This window comes from Cheilinus undulatus, linkage group 12 (assembly GCF_018320785.1).
Source record: "Cheilinus undulatus linkage group 12, ASM1832078v1, whole genome shotgun sequence".
NCBI classification, from domain to species: Eukaryota; Metazoa; Chordata; class Actinopteri; order Labriformes; family Labridae; genus Cheilinus; species Cheilinus undulatus.
In genome coordinates, this window is record NC_054876.1 from 42,305,102 (window position 1) to 42,319,938 (window position 14,837).

The window sequence follows — 14,837 nt, forward strand, 5'->3', positions numbered from 1 at the left end:
AAGTTCATTTTTGCCAAAATTGATATCGATACTGATACATAAATGTTGTTCAAGACCTCAAACTTCTGATATTAATTTTTATATAAGATATTGGACTGATGGCGCCACTCCATGTCACCAATTCAAATCGAGACATTTTTGCTTGGCCATGAATGCACTACACACGATGCTGCCACTAGCTTAGCATTGTGCTTTGTGACAGACACAACTCAGTCTGAGACCAGACATCATCATATTTCGCTCTGACACTAAAGAGCAGTAATATAACAACCCAAACCTCACCTGATTGTGTCCTTGTTATCAATGTGAAGCACATTAATAGGTGTGTTCCATCCCGTGGCTGTCATACGAGCTGCAGAAACTCGTATTAAAATGGCTAAAACATCAGCTTAAAGATGTTTTAACTCCTGACTTGCTTGTTTTAAGTTCATGATAATTCAAAGTATTGGGATGTGGCATTTAGTGAAGTAAGCAGCTATAGAGTGACATCAAGGCTGACTGTAAACACGCTGCTGAAGCTAAGTTAAATCAAACATGAACGCTGTTCTTTTGACGAATCCTTCACAGTAAAAGTCTAGTTGTTGTTTTGCTCGAAGTCAATTTTTAGTTTGAAAACTTATCATCCTTCTGCAATAGTCCCTATGTATCCTATTTAGCTTTTTTTTTCCTTTACTTATTTGAAGAGGGTTTTTTTTTGTACATTTACTTCAGCATATTTAATTTTCAAACAGTATTACACTTCAATTTTAAATATTCAGTTTGCTGCAGCAGCCCTGGGCTGCTGTTAGTCTTTTACAGTTGTTGCTGCTGTTTTTGTTCACTGTAGTTTCATGTATTTAATTTGAATACTTTACATTTGTTGCTGCTACCTGTTCCTATATGAAGCCAGAACAAAATTTAAATAAATTTACCCGGAATGGTGTTAAGTTTGATGAATTTTTAATAATTTTTTTTATCTCTGAATAACAAATATTATGTCAAGTTTACTAAAGCTTCGTGTAACCTCACAAATATAACCATTAAAACAACAAGAAAAATACTTAAAGTTAAAGAAAACTTCTTTGGATTGAATCGAATCAGGACCGAAAAAGTGGATTAGCCCATCTCTGTGAGGAAAGAGGATCAACAAAGACAAAGACTTAGGTCTGCTGGTCTTGCCAAAAACAACACAAACTTAATCGTACAAACAGCTGACATTTACATACAATATATCTGTGTTAATAATCAATAAAAAATTCAATATCAGCCATAAGTTATATCTGCCCATACTAATATCATGCTGATAATACCATGTATCCTTATCGTCAGAAAAATAAAGAGTGTAGATTTAAGCTGGACCACAATTTTTTTATTTGCTTATCCTAAAATTTTTAAATTGTGCATTTTGAGGACTGAAGTTTTAGGTCTGAACTACATTTTAATATCCATATTCAATAACTGTATCGGCTAAAATTCATTTGTTAATATGGGCTATCAGCAAAAACCCAGTATCGTGCGTCCCTAGCAGCCATCAGTAATCCTGTTCTCATGTATTCACACATCACTGACACAGCAGTGGGAGCAACTTAAGGTCATGTGTCTTGCCTAAGTTCACATCAGCATGAGGCTTGACCTTGACCTTTGCAAGACAACCAGATCTACCACTGATACAAAGCCACCCCATACTTACAGTACATTTGAAGATGAGTGAATTGTTGCATCCCAAATAGTAACAAATTGTACCTTTAAAGGCTTGAAGATCCATAACACCACATTTAGTATTAGAGCCATTTGTGACATTGCAGCCAAATAACTCTGGCATGCAAACACAGTATAAAATAGTGCACATATATAAATGTAAACTGGACAAGTAAACTGGCCTCAAATCAATTCGACAAACATTTGCAGCTGAAACTCTTAAAGCAGGTTCCAAAGATAGGGAGACTCAAAAGAGACGGTCTAAAAATAAAGACTGCTGCCTAACCCAATAGCAGACGCTGACACGTCCCTGACCATTAGTCTCCAGTTTTGGTCGAGCTCCAGAAACTGCCCATGTCTCTCAAACTCCAGGCCCCTGGTTTGTAACACAGGCTTTTTTGTTAGAAATCTGCAGTGTCCAGGCTCAAGCTGAGAAATCCCAGATGACATCATCAGGGATATTTTCTCAGACTTGACAAAGCTCCTCTAGAGCCACACAAGACATGCTACTCTTAAGTTTTTCACAGTCTGAAGAGCAGCAACCATAGCAGGAGGGGAAAAAAGGATCTGAATGTGTAAATTCACTGGAGTACTACTTTAAATTCTAATTGGCTGGGTGATGTTTGTGTACAAAGTAAAGCTTGCCATGACATAAAGTAATTAAGCACACAAAATGTTTGCTTTAATCCCGAATAAATGCACCAGACATTTAATGCTTTAGCTGCTAAGACTCTCATTCTCTGTCATTCATACTTTTTAAGCGATTTCTAAAAAAAAAAGTCTGCATTTTTTTGCTGGGGGCCTCGCCTGCACAAGACTCCTACAAGTGATGTTTGGAAAATATTTGCATTCACCTCAGTAGCCTTTTGTGCATCAACATTATGTAAATATGATCATAAATATTCAAAAATATCAGCTGAATTTGACTCATTTTGCTCGTTGCATAGCCAGATTGTGGAAGCGTACAGCAAGATAATTTTACACCAAAGCCAGTGGGCCGCTTTCAGAATGGCAGATTGCTGCCCACGCCCACCCCCTCAACTCCCCCTTCCCGTCCCCTCCAGAGATTTGGAATCGGAGGGTGCTTTACTTGACATCCCATCAGTTGGCAGCACACTAACAAGTAGGCCATAAACCTTTTTTCTCTCTTTGATTACACTAAGTGCACAGAGGCCAGATGCGACCCAGCCCAGTCATCTGTTGGCTCGCCAGCAGAGTCACCGTAGACTGGCGGGGTCACAGAGAGGAGGAGGAGGAGTGGGAGGAGGAGGGGTGGGGTTCACTTGGGGTCCCCTCCCTTCAGGAATAAAGCTATTGTTCTTCATTACAGCCGCAGAGGCTGCTGGGGGGTACAGAAGGAGAACAAGTCCATTTCCACACCTGTTTTCCATCAGCAGGGCTCCTACCGGCTTGACTCGGAGCCAAACCAAGCTGTACGAGGATCCAACTGAGCCTGAAACAGGTTTTCTTTGTAAGCGGAGCTGCCTGTGGGCGATGTTTTGTGCCAGTTCACTTTGATAACAAAAACTGTAATTTTCAGAACAGGTCTGAAAAGAAAAGAACTACACTATTCAGTTAATTATTTTTTTGAGAAGTCAATAAAAGGGGCATTTAGATCATTTGAAAAGCCTGGAGCTGTAGTGAAAATCTGCAGCCATTTCAGCCCCAGTAGAGCTCTCTGGAGCCCAAACGGTACATAAAAAGACACATTTGCTTCTCTGGTTTATACGCAGCACATATTTACAACAACAGCAGACCCTTTTACTTTCATACTAGAAGATAATGAGAGTCTGAATATGAAACACAGCAGATATTGATGACTCAATTTAGGCTCTGTATCCTTTGAAAATTAATTCTCCCTGTGCCAAGACAACACCAAAATTTGGGTTAGAAAATAGCTGAATTTCTTTTTTCAGACCTTGAACATTTAAACAACTTAAATTCAATGTTGTTTTTTAATTTCCATAATACCTAAAAATAAAATTCAGGTTGAAATAATTTTGTATGCAACCGGAGAGAGAGAAACAAATCATTTATCAGCACCAATGTTCACTAGAAAAGTAGAACCAGGCTGTAGAGATGCACTGATTGTAGAAATTAGAGCCAAAACAATATAAACATTTAAAGTAACAGTTCAACCATTTCTTCCAATAATGATGTTATTTTAATTACTTCTTCTGGTGTAAGACTCCTATGCCAAAATTTTCAAATTTGACCATTTTGACCATTCTCCGACAGGTAACTTTTTCTGCCTGGTAAAATAAAATCTCTACTTTGATTCAGCAGTTATGTAATAGATGCCAGCATTAGATGATTCGACACAGTAAGCTCTGGCTAATGATTCCCGTTAACGTCACAGTATTTGCCAAAAGTCAGTGTTTGTTAACGGTCAATATTGGCTCATACCAATGGTAAACCAACGCGTCTGTGCATCCCTGGAATTGGCTAAAGCAGTGGTTCTCAACTGGTGGATCAGGGCCCAAAAGTGGGTCACAAAGGTGTACCTGGAAAAATAAAGTCCACAATGTACATTTTATTTGACCTTTTCCATGATTATGGTTATATTTTGGTCATCTTCTTAACATCTAAACTTATTTACAGTTCTTTTCAGGGGGAAACAACACTGGTTTTCTCATTTTAATTTATCATATACTGTGTCCATTTCTATAAACATTAAGAAAACAACCCAGAATGTACATCTAACCATGAGGAATGGAATAAGCCATACTGCATTCATGCTTGTCAGATTAAGATTTCTGTAATGTCCTCTCTCTTTTCTCACTCATGTTTTGTTCCACATAAAGTGCTTAACAAATGTATTAGACCACTTGTCATATTTGTCTCAAAGACCATCCAGCATCATGAAGTGCTTTAATGCGGACTCTTTCATTTTCAGTGAGCTCTCCACGTTTTAACATTTTGAACAGGAATGAGGAATTTCAAACTGAATTCAACCAAATTTGAGCCGGCTTACTAGGCTTCTCTGAGAAGTCAGAAATGAATCAAGCATAAGACTCAACCACTAAAACTCATTTTTCTCTTCAGGAATGCAAGTAAATAACTATAATTTGACATATTAATCAAGAAATATGAATGTGCTTTACTATTTTTTCAGTTTTTTTGTGAATCAGTAAATGTGAATATTCATAGATAACAAAAATAATTGTATTTTAGCATTAAAAATATCATCTGGGTTAAAGAGCTTCCACATATTGGTGTATTAACCATTGCAGAAACATAAAAAATTATTTTGGTAATTACCAATGCTGTTTATTTAGGGCAGCTGTGGCATAAACCTTACTTTGGTTAGGGTTAGGGGGGTCTAATAAATTTGTTAAGCACTGTATGTTACAAACTTATATCCCTTGTTAAACAAATATAAAAATTTCCAGGTATCTTGGGTTGCAATTTCTCACTGAAGTGGTGGCAGCAGGTCCTAAAGCTAAACCAGTTGAGAACCACTGATCTAAAGCAATGAAGCTCATCTACAGCAGAGGTGGAAAAAGTACCTGACTATTGTACTCAAGTAAAAGTACAGTTACTCTGCTTCAAATTTACATGAGCAGAAGTAAAAGTACTGGTCTGTAAATCTACTGAAGTAAAAGTAAAAAGTCAAAGAAAAATTTGGTTGACTAAAATCGCACCCAGGCACCAACCAATCGATTGGTCGTTCAGATAAGAAAAAATAAATAAATAAATAAATAAATAAATAAATTTTAAAAATCACCTCGTTGGGGACCTGTTTAATCCATACAGGTTCCTCACTTCACCTGCTTGGTACTCTAAATGATCCTTAAATGAACGTAACAAGCCTTTTGAAGCATTAATATATCTATTAGGCTCATCATGTCTCACTAAAAATATAATAAATTGAGAGATGATCAGCGCACACCTGCCTTTGATCTTCGTGATCCTGGCGCGGTAACTCTTCAAACTCAATAAGCCTACAAAATAACCTCATATCATCGTTTTTCAATCATTTATAATGGTAACTAATAACAGGATCACTTGATCCAGCCCATGCTGTGTCATCTTCCAAGGGGAAAACGAATGGGAATTTAACTCCAAGAACCATACTGTTAAGTTGTACCATTTCTTCTTATATATAATGATAAAATACCATATCATTCTACGATAAAACCAAGGGGCAACCTCACACGAGACGTTCAATACGATATGATATGATACGATACAATATATTGTCTCCTTTGGAAAATCTGTCTTGGGCTCCAATGCAGCAAACATCCAGCTGCTACAACCACTGTACATCCAACACAAGATGTAACAGCTGTGAGGCCATATCTCTGGGTTATCTAATGATGTATTTCTCATTCTTCACATGAATTCTCTAAGACTAATCAGAAATTGCATCATTTTTTCACAACAGATTCATATAGAAAAACTTAACAATGACTCATATAACAGCTTTAGCAAGAAACAATGTATGTCATTTATGTAACCTGCAAAACCATGATGTATTTTATTTATCTTTTGGTTGTCTTTTAATGTTGATTCTTTATGTTTTTTTCCAAATTACCACAAATGTTTTAAAGGTTTTTGAACCAAATGCATTGGAATTACTCAGAGACAGAAAGTAAAGCAGTCATTCTGCTGCTTAAAGAGCACAATGCTAGTCTGTTAATCACAACTGATATGTGGGATTAACTTTCTCAATAGCTGTTAAACAGGATTAATGTTTAGAGTTAATTAAACATGCCTCACCTTCTCATTTCATGCCATTAAAACCCCATGAAGTGTAATTTTCTGACAAAAAAAGGGACAGTAAAGCCACACTGAGCACAGTGTCTGACATTATTTTACCCAGATAAGCTATGCATCTCTTCTCAAGAGCACAACAGGCTTTAAGGTGGCAGGGGGCGAGCAAGCAGCACAGAGATCAAATCTCAAATGAGCTGTCAGAACGGAAGGGCTGGATGTAAACAATCACAGACTCATTTAAATAGGAGAATAAAGTCACACTCTGTTTTATATTTCTAGAAATATCAGTCTTACTAGTGATGCATTGATCCAACTTTCTGAGCTGCAATACTTGGTATCTGTAGATGCCAATCTGATTAGATGCTCATGTTAAATTAATAATTTATGTGCAAGACAGCATCTGGTTTTCCCAACTGTGTAAAAGAACTTTAAATTAGTGCATGTGGACAGTGCAATAGCATCACTCGCCCTCTGCTGTCCCAGTAAACCCTTGTGACTGTGAGCTCCACTGCATCTGCAGAGCAGCCTGTGACTACTGCGGTGTTGTGCACTTAAACTGATGAAGCATTTCTTGATCCCAGTTGAAACTGAGTGACTGATGTTTGGTCCATACAAGTTTTTAGCCTGTGTTGCACTGTGCTGTAACGTATGATGATGAAGGTGATTGAAGCTTTTGGCTTTTGCATCCATTAACCCTGCAGAAAAATGTTCTCATAGAGGTCAGGCAAAGCATCTTTTACAATAACTTGTATGATAACAAACCGTATCATGGTTTTAAGCATTTTGTAGCTTTCAATCCTTTCCTGGGAAGTGTTCCCTGCCTTCGCAATGCAGCAGACAAAGTTAACTGCTTTGTTTCTTTTCACTTTTATCCTTGAAAACACAAAATTGCTGTCGTGTTAGATGCTGATGGTAAAACCATTATGAAGTACATCCAAATTGTCAGCTTCTTCATGGTATGTTCATTAGCTCCACCTGCTAAAAATGCACAGACCTACCAGTGCACTGTTGACTAAGGATTTTCTTAGGGGAGTAATTTCACATCTGATTAAATGCAAATTATAACTGCATGTAGTTGACTTGTCAAAAGTTATGAAAATGTAACCTGTAAACCATCTTGACCGTGTAACAGTAGCCAAAATGTAACCATGCAAGCACTACCAGCTGTAGATCCTCTTTGCAGGTTAACATCCACAATTCTGCCCTGAATGTTGTCACTCATTGCTTAGACAACTTTATCCCCATTTTCTAGATCATAATGGTGCAAAAACGTACTGCTCCTACAAGTGCTATCAGTTCATCAATGTTTACATTGGACTCAAGAGCATTGTGGCAGGGGCAGGACTCAATCAGAACAACAGGGGCTACTCATGTTGAGCAGGTGTTTAACAGTTTAGACAGAGCATTTATCCAAGATTGTGGGCCAAGGGATCCTACTATGGGAATTATAGCATTATGTCCTATCACAGGGGATCACTGGGGAAGCCCACTAGCAAACCCTATAAATTCAAAGTGAAGAGAAAAAAATAGGTGAACAAAAATATGGAGGGTGCAATCAGCGTTGATGCTACAAAAAAAGACTTTTCCCTGTAAGTAGATTGTATAAAACAGCCTTCATCCTCTGAGGAAATGAGCCTACAGTCAAGTAACGTTCCCTGTGAGGAAAGGAAAAAAAGTAAAATTCCCAATGCTGTGGCCATAAGTAAAACATGACACCCTGCTGCCGACAAAAACCAAAGGGCTTTTCCAATCCTGTTTTACCACTTCCAGCCCTTGCAGCCTCATGCAGTCAGTCACCTTCCAGATGCAGCCAATTAGGTCCTTTAGAGGTCAGGGTTTAGGTTTTAGGGAGGAGACTGATATTCAGCCCTAGTCTAGATATTTGAGTCAAGTTTGGACCAATATCCAATACCCGGGTTGGATCGGTACTTGCCTACTTGTATTTTTTCCTCTGACCAAGTAACCTAAAATAACATCCATGACATTCATTACTTTTAAAATCATCCTCCAAGGGGTGCCAGGTGCATGTTGTACACCGCATGGGCAGAGATCCTCGTCCTCTGACCTCAGCCCTTTGCAGCATGTCACCCCCCCTCCCACTCTCTTCTCCCAAACGTTTCCTCTCTCCCTTCAGCTTCCCAATAAAATAAATATAATAAATATAATCTTTAGGGTAAGACATCCAAGACTGATGTTCATGCACATGTCCAAAACAGTTTTCATGCCAGAGACACAGCTGCACCAAACACAGCAAAAACTTAAACATTAATCTCCCAATACGACAGAATCATTCAATATGTGCAGGATGTGTTTTAATTTGTGTGAGTTTTTTTGTTACTTCCTTTAGACTATTCATGTCATAGTTCTTAGTCTTTTTATTATGTATATTGTCAATATTTTACTTACATGTTTCAGTAATAATCAATAATATATCGTAGATAAAAGAGGAAACTGGGAAGTTAATAAAAATACTTAAATAAATTATGATGCTGCATGTTTTAAAATGTATGCAGTCTCTTATTTTCGAGATTAATAGGATCAAAAAGTATGAACGCTTTAAAAAAATGACTTCTACAACATGAGACAGGTGTGTGAGAAGGAAAAATCTGAAATGTTGCCAACATATTTGATTTTTTTAGACAGCATGCAGGACTTTTCTGCAATTTCTGCTCATTAAGAACAAGAAATTAATGAGCACAGTGTGTGGAATGTCTCTTTAAGGTGAAATGTATGTCAAATATCAATTTCATGTACCATTTTCACTTAATTTTTTTGCAGCAAAGATGTACAAGAGCACATTTCATACACAGGTGTAAGAATAAATTAACTTTTTTCACAGAAGCTGCAAGATCATACTCATAAATCATATTTATACTCTTTCAGTTATCACTTAAGTATGTTTTTTTCAATTAGAAAGAGAGCAATGGTGTAAAAATGTCACTCTTTAATACTAAAAATCATTCTGGTATCATGACATCCCTAACAGCCAGTAACACACAGAAACAAACAATGCTTTCAGGCTTTATACTAAACGTTATTATAAGAGGAAAAATGTTTCCTCTTGTGTGTTGTACCTCCATCAACAAAAAGGATTTTTTTCTACAATACAAAAGGAAAGGAATAGGATTAACTCAACACATGTACCAGCAAGAAGTAATAAGCTCCAAAGGGATCTACTTCAGTCCAGTGTCTAAAAAAAATCTTACAACTAGCGAGCTGAAACAAGAAACTTAACATTTCATAATGCCAGATATGTTGAAAATGGTTGAATCTTTGCCAAAGACATTCCTCGTGCTCTTATCTTTCACAACCCAGATAAGAAACATTATCAGTCCTGCAGATCAAACAGACAGGAACCATGCACACTGAAAGGAAAAACCATTATAGTAATGTTTTAGTTATCTGCACTCTTACCGGGTCTACATTTATGAGCTTAACATGGCGAAGCACTGGTAACACAGACACTTTTATCCTGCACTAACACAGACCAGGCCCCTGTCCTCACCTGCACTATCACAGCATTACATAACTACACAAAAATGAACGCAGAGATGCCTCGCAGTACGTCTGATGGATTGCCTAACCGAGTGTTCAAGTCTCAGCAAGCTTGTGGTCAAAGTGTGCTGCACTAGCACTCTTAGTAACAACTATAAAGAGCCCTGCCCCTATGTCTAAGAGTTACACCAGCTAAACCACTGCATTTCTTCTCTGCATAGGCACCTGGTAGTAGCAACAGATAAAGAAGTAGTAACATACCAACATGCATGTGCACACTGTACTGTCCCTCAATATAGAGCTGAGTTATTTCAGTCCGCTTTGGGATTTTTCTCCTATCTTTCTAAATAAAACATTAATTTTACGGATAAATGTCTTCACTTCCTAAAAAAAGGCTCCTGTTTTAATAAAACTTTATTAAAATGTATGTCTCTGTAAGTCAAGAATGTATTCAATGAGGTGAAGTTAGGCAGAGAATCTAAATTTTAAATGTCATCCACAAAATCAATTCAAACTTTAATAATTTGCAAAAGTCAAACTCCTGAGCGCAATAACACGAGTTGGAGCAGTTTGAACTGAGCCTAGTGCATCCTTCTGTGTGCATGCTTGTACCTGGACTTGTTCATCTAAGCTCCAGGTAAAAGCCCTTTATCTTTAAAACAAGTGCAATGTTGCCAAAGTCTGCTTCCCTAGTGGAAATACAATCACTGTGTGCAATAATTAAGAGTCCATTTTAATACTTGATACGCATGGTAATTTTCTGCTCCTACTTCGGGTCACTTGATATCACATATATTCTGCATGACTGACAAAAAGTATCACTTATTAACTTATATCCAAAGGATGAGCATTATCTCTGGGACGTTTCCACTCTGAATCGTTTCAAACAAGAGTCATAGCTGAATGCAATGAACTGTGAATGCTTTCTCATAAATCCATTTCATTTGCAGCACTTGTGATTTGATATGCAACAGCCTGGCTGCCAAAATGAAACTTATAGTTTGCAGAAATTAATTAATGCAGCCTTCTCTTAGCCTGACTGCAGTGCATTTCTCACACTCAACGCCACCAACTTCCATTTATTTGCACGGAGAGACAAATCAAGAGCTTTCTGCTATGCTTAGCACGATGTGAGCCTACAGTATGCACAGGAGGTAAATAATTAATATGCTTTGTGCAAGCCTGCCCTGAGCTTTGTTTGAAATCAGTGGAGCCATTTCCATGAAGGTAGAGCAAAGCAGCACTGCCCACTGTCCAAAGAACAACAGAGCCTTGTTTGGTTTGCTTGGGCTTCACAGGACGGTTCAATCTGACTCGTTGCATGGAAAAAATATGATGAGTGTGCGTCCATTTTAATGGATAAAACTGTGTAATGGATTAAGCTTGCTGGATAATCCACAATGTGACAAACGTCGACATCTGCCGCCCTGTCATTCTCACTATTAGGAGGCTCGAAGTCAGCATAAAAAAGGTTTATATTCTTAAGGAGAGCCGCTTTACGCGTAATAACTTCACCTTTCTAATCATTCATGACAACGCTGACTTGACGTGGGATGAATGGGAGGTTAAAGCAGCACCACAATTGTGCGTAATTTCACCTCAAATCCCTAGTTTAACCAGTTATATAATTGCATTGCCTATTTGTAAGGGCTTCTAGTTTGTAACAGCATGCGCGTGCTGGTGGGGGCTGCGTTGCCTCGACTACTATTCCACTACATCTCCATCGTATCAATGCGCAAACACATCCCCAACCGAGTCTACATCCCAGTTAGTGACTTAACGCTGAGCATACAGCCTTTAAAACTCTGACAACACCTAACGCAACACTTTATCCCACCTCTTGAGTGTGCAATTAACATGTGTGCCTGTTCCGCAGCCCGCCAACCCACAAACACCACTCACAACATCCACAGTCGTTGAAAGCGTGAAAATTCATGTCGCAGTTTTCACCCTCTCCAGCTTTATCTCTTACATTTCCGCTTCTTGGGAGCATCTGACTCAGAGAGCGAACCTTTGATGTTTGCAGGCACGGTGCCACTGCAAAATCCACTACCGATGTGGAGAAAGCACAGCCCGGAAGGCAATTGGAAAGACAAGTAAATTAATCATCTCTTGCCTACCACCTTTAATTCATACCTCAAAAGAGGTAAAATAAGGCACACTAGTGACTAAATAGATGTGACTTTGAATTCGGCATTCACCAAAATCGTCAAGCAGAGCTTATTTTATTGATATATCAACTTTTATAAGGGTCTCGCCCGTCTTTCAAGAGACTCCCTACCGAAATCGAGCGGGATTATCGATTCAGGCGAAATCAGAAAACTGAGATTTACACGAAAATAAGTGGTGATTTCTTTCCTTTTAGAGCGCCGAATTTATTCACAGGTTACGCTCAATTAACGTGCATTAAATCACTCTCCAAGTGAGTGTGGATCTTGAAATAATAGCTGCTATAGCGAATCAATAGACTTAAGCATGGAGTTTGTTGTTTCCTCAAGCAGCACGCTGCCAGAGCTGCTGCATACAGCCTACTACTTAAACGCACCGCTGTTTGCTGTGATTTACAGCAGTTCAGGCTCCGCTCTGGAACAACATGCCACAAAAGTAACAGAGCAATAAAACAAACACCAATTCAAGCAGCTCAAATCCATCTCCCTGTGCCTCCAAGCCAACCAAAAACAACGCTTTTTGCCTTTAACCAACATTACTGTCCACATTCAAGAGTTGGCAGCTGTGTAAGCGGCAAAGCGATTATTAATGGTGAGCTGACCAAAGTGATGTATTCCTCGGCAGCGTATCTGTAACGCCTGTTTGTAGACACGGCAGACACGGATAAATCTGCCCTTCTAGGTCTTTATTTCAACTTTACAGACAGTTAAGCTTTCTTACTTGCTCAACAGCATCATACATCCACAATGCTCTGCCGCGCACGTTCAATTTGCCCCGTTGATAAAATTAACACTCCCTCGTCTACATCCATGGAAATTTGACCGGAAAGTGCGTATTCCCATAAGGCATCAAAAAGAAAAGTCCTACCTTTGTGAAGAGCCGCTTGAAGCATGAATAAAAAGAGAATAGTCGCGAGAGAGCTGCTGCCAGTGTTCGCCATGTTGGACACCTGCTTCAGTATGGCAGCGCGAGGCAGCTTCACCTATAGCTACAACGGGACTCAGTTAATGAGATGCGAGAAAGGGAGGGTGCTGCTTAACATATTCATACAGTTGGCTTTTTGATAAATCGTGACACTTATAATAAATGTATTATGCTGAACAACTATTTGAATTCACTTAGATTAAAAATAGCGTGTTTTCATTTTTATTTTATTTTTCTGTTGCATTGGGAGTGGGGGCTTGTGTGTGTGGTAGTATAATTACATGTAATTATATGGGTGTTATCTCTTTGGAGGCAAAATGTTTTTTACCTTTCATGCTTTTAGGCTACTGAACCAACTTTGACATATTTTTGTGCATGCTTCAATGAATATTTTTTTAACATGTATTTGTGTTAGAAGCCCTTTGAAAACAAAATATTTCCTCTCAAGGGGCTATCCTTTAATAATTCCTTCAATTTGATATGTTCCTTGACAGCATGTGTACTTTTAAATCAAATTAGTGAACCTTACTTAAAAATATTCATGCAAATATAAGAAATAACTAAGTATATAGGGGAGAGTGTTTTTTTTTTTTTTTTTTTACAAAAAAACTACTTAAATGTAAAATAAAAACAGATTTCAACAAAGTAATGCCAATCAAACAAAATAAAAGGTTAAATAAGTGACTGCATAAATATTCACCCCCTTTAAATATTCACAGAGGTCAAGCCAAGTGGGGCTAGTAGTCACAAGATTAGTGAGATTGGGATCACCTGAGTGCAGTGAATGTGTCTCAAGTGATAGGAGTATAAAGACACCTGTGTCTGGAAGGTCCAGTCACAGGTTAATCAGTATTCCTGGCTACCATTACACCATGAAGACAAAAGAACACTCCAAGCAACTCAGACAAAAGGTTATTATTATAAAGTATAATTCAGGGATGAAACATTCCAAGGCACTAAACATTGGCTGGAGTTCAGTCAGATCCATCATCAAGAAATTGAAGAAATATGACACACGTGCAGATCCGCCTAGATCAGGCACACAAACTGAGAGACTTTGCAAGGAGACTAGAAAGAGAACAAGGTGCCTGAGTCAGACCAAGACCTCAATCCAAAAGAGGATTTGGGACTGGACTTGAAAAGAGCTGTTCACACCTGATCCTAGTGCAACCTGTCAGAGCTTAAGCAGTTTTGCAAATACGAACAGAGTAAAATTGCAGTGTCCAGATGTGCAAGCCTGACTGAGACCTATCCTCACAGACCTAGTGCTGTGATTGCAGCCAAAGGTACATCTACTGCATGGCACTGTATGCAGTCCTCAAGGTCAGGAAAAATGAGCCAGAAGTCAAATGAAAAGATGAACCTTTATTCAAGATTTCTGCTGTGAAATGAAATCAATAATCTATAACAACTTTGACATAATATTATCAATCACAAAGCTGTCCAAAAGTATTACTTCCCAAAAAAGTGCTCCAGTTTCTCAACCTGCCCCAGGTTAGAAATACGTTCCTCTGAGCCTGGGGGTAACTGGAGCCATCTTGGGGTACATTGAACACCTGAGTATTAAATTATGATGACAAAGTCAACAACTACAGACTTGCATGTCTGATTCACTTGTGATTAAAGGACAGATCATTACGCTAAAAGCAGGAGGTGAGAGACTAGACTTTATTCTGCTTTGTAGTCAATAAGTTATTACACAAAAATAAATCCTTGGCACACAGATCCAGAGTTCCATTTGTCTTGCGGTGAGATCTTTTCTGACCAAAAGATGATTTAGAAAATAATTCAAAAGCACTTTTTTGTCTACTTTGCATGAAAGACAGGAATTTGTCTTTGATTTGCTTGAGCAA

General features: G+C 38.3%; 1 protein-coding gene across 5 annotated transcripts in view; it reads right to left on the reverse strand.

Moving 5' to 3' along the window:
• The window catches only part of cadm1a (cell adhesion molecule 1a), a 712,922-nt gene extending 699,880 nt beyond the window's left edge, over positions 1-13,042 (reverse strand). For 4 of the 5 annotated variants that reach the window (XM_041800659.1, XM_041800658.1, XM_041800656.1 and 1 more), the window contains exon 1: positions 12,928-13,036. In XM_041800659.1, the coding sequence (XP_041656593.1) occupies positions 12,928-13,000 (73 nt within the window). In that variant the 5' untranslated portion in view covers positions 13,001-13,036. Of the gene's footprint in view, positions 1-12,927 lie in introns of all 5 variants that reach the window. The other variant, XM_041800657.1, reaches the window with a different exon arrangement.
• Positions 13,043-14,837: the final 1,795 nt, after the last annotated feature.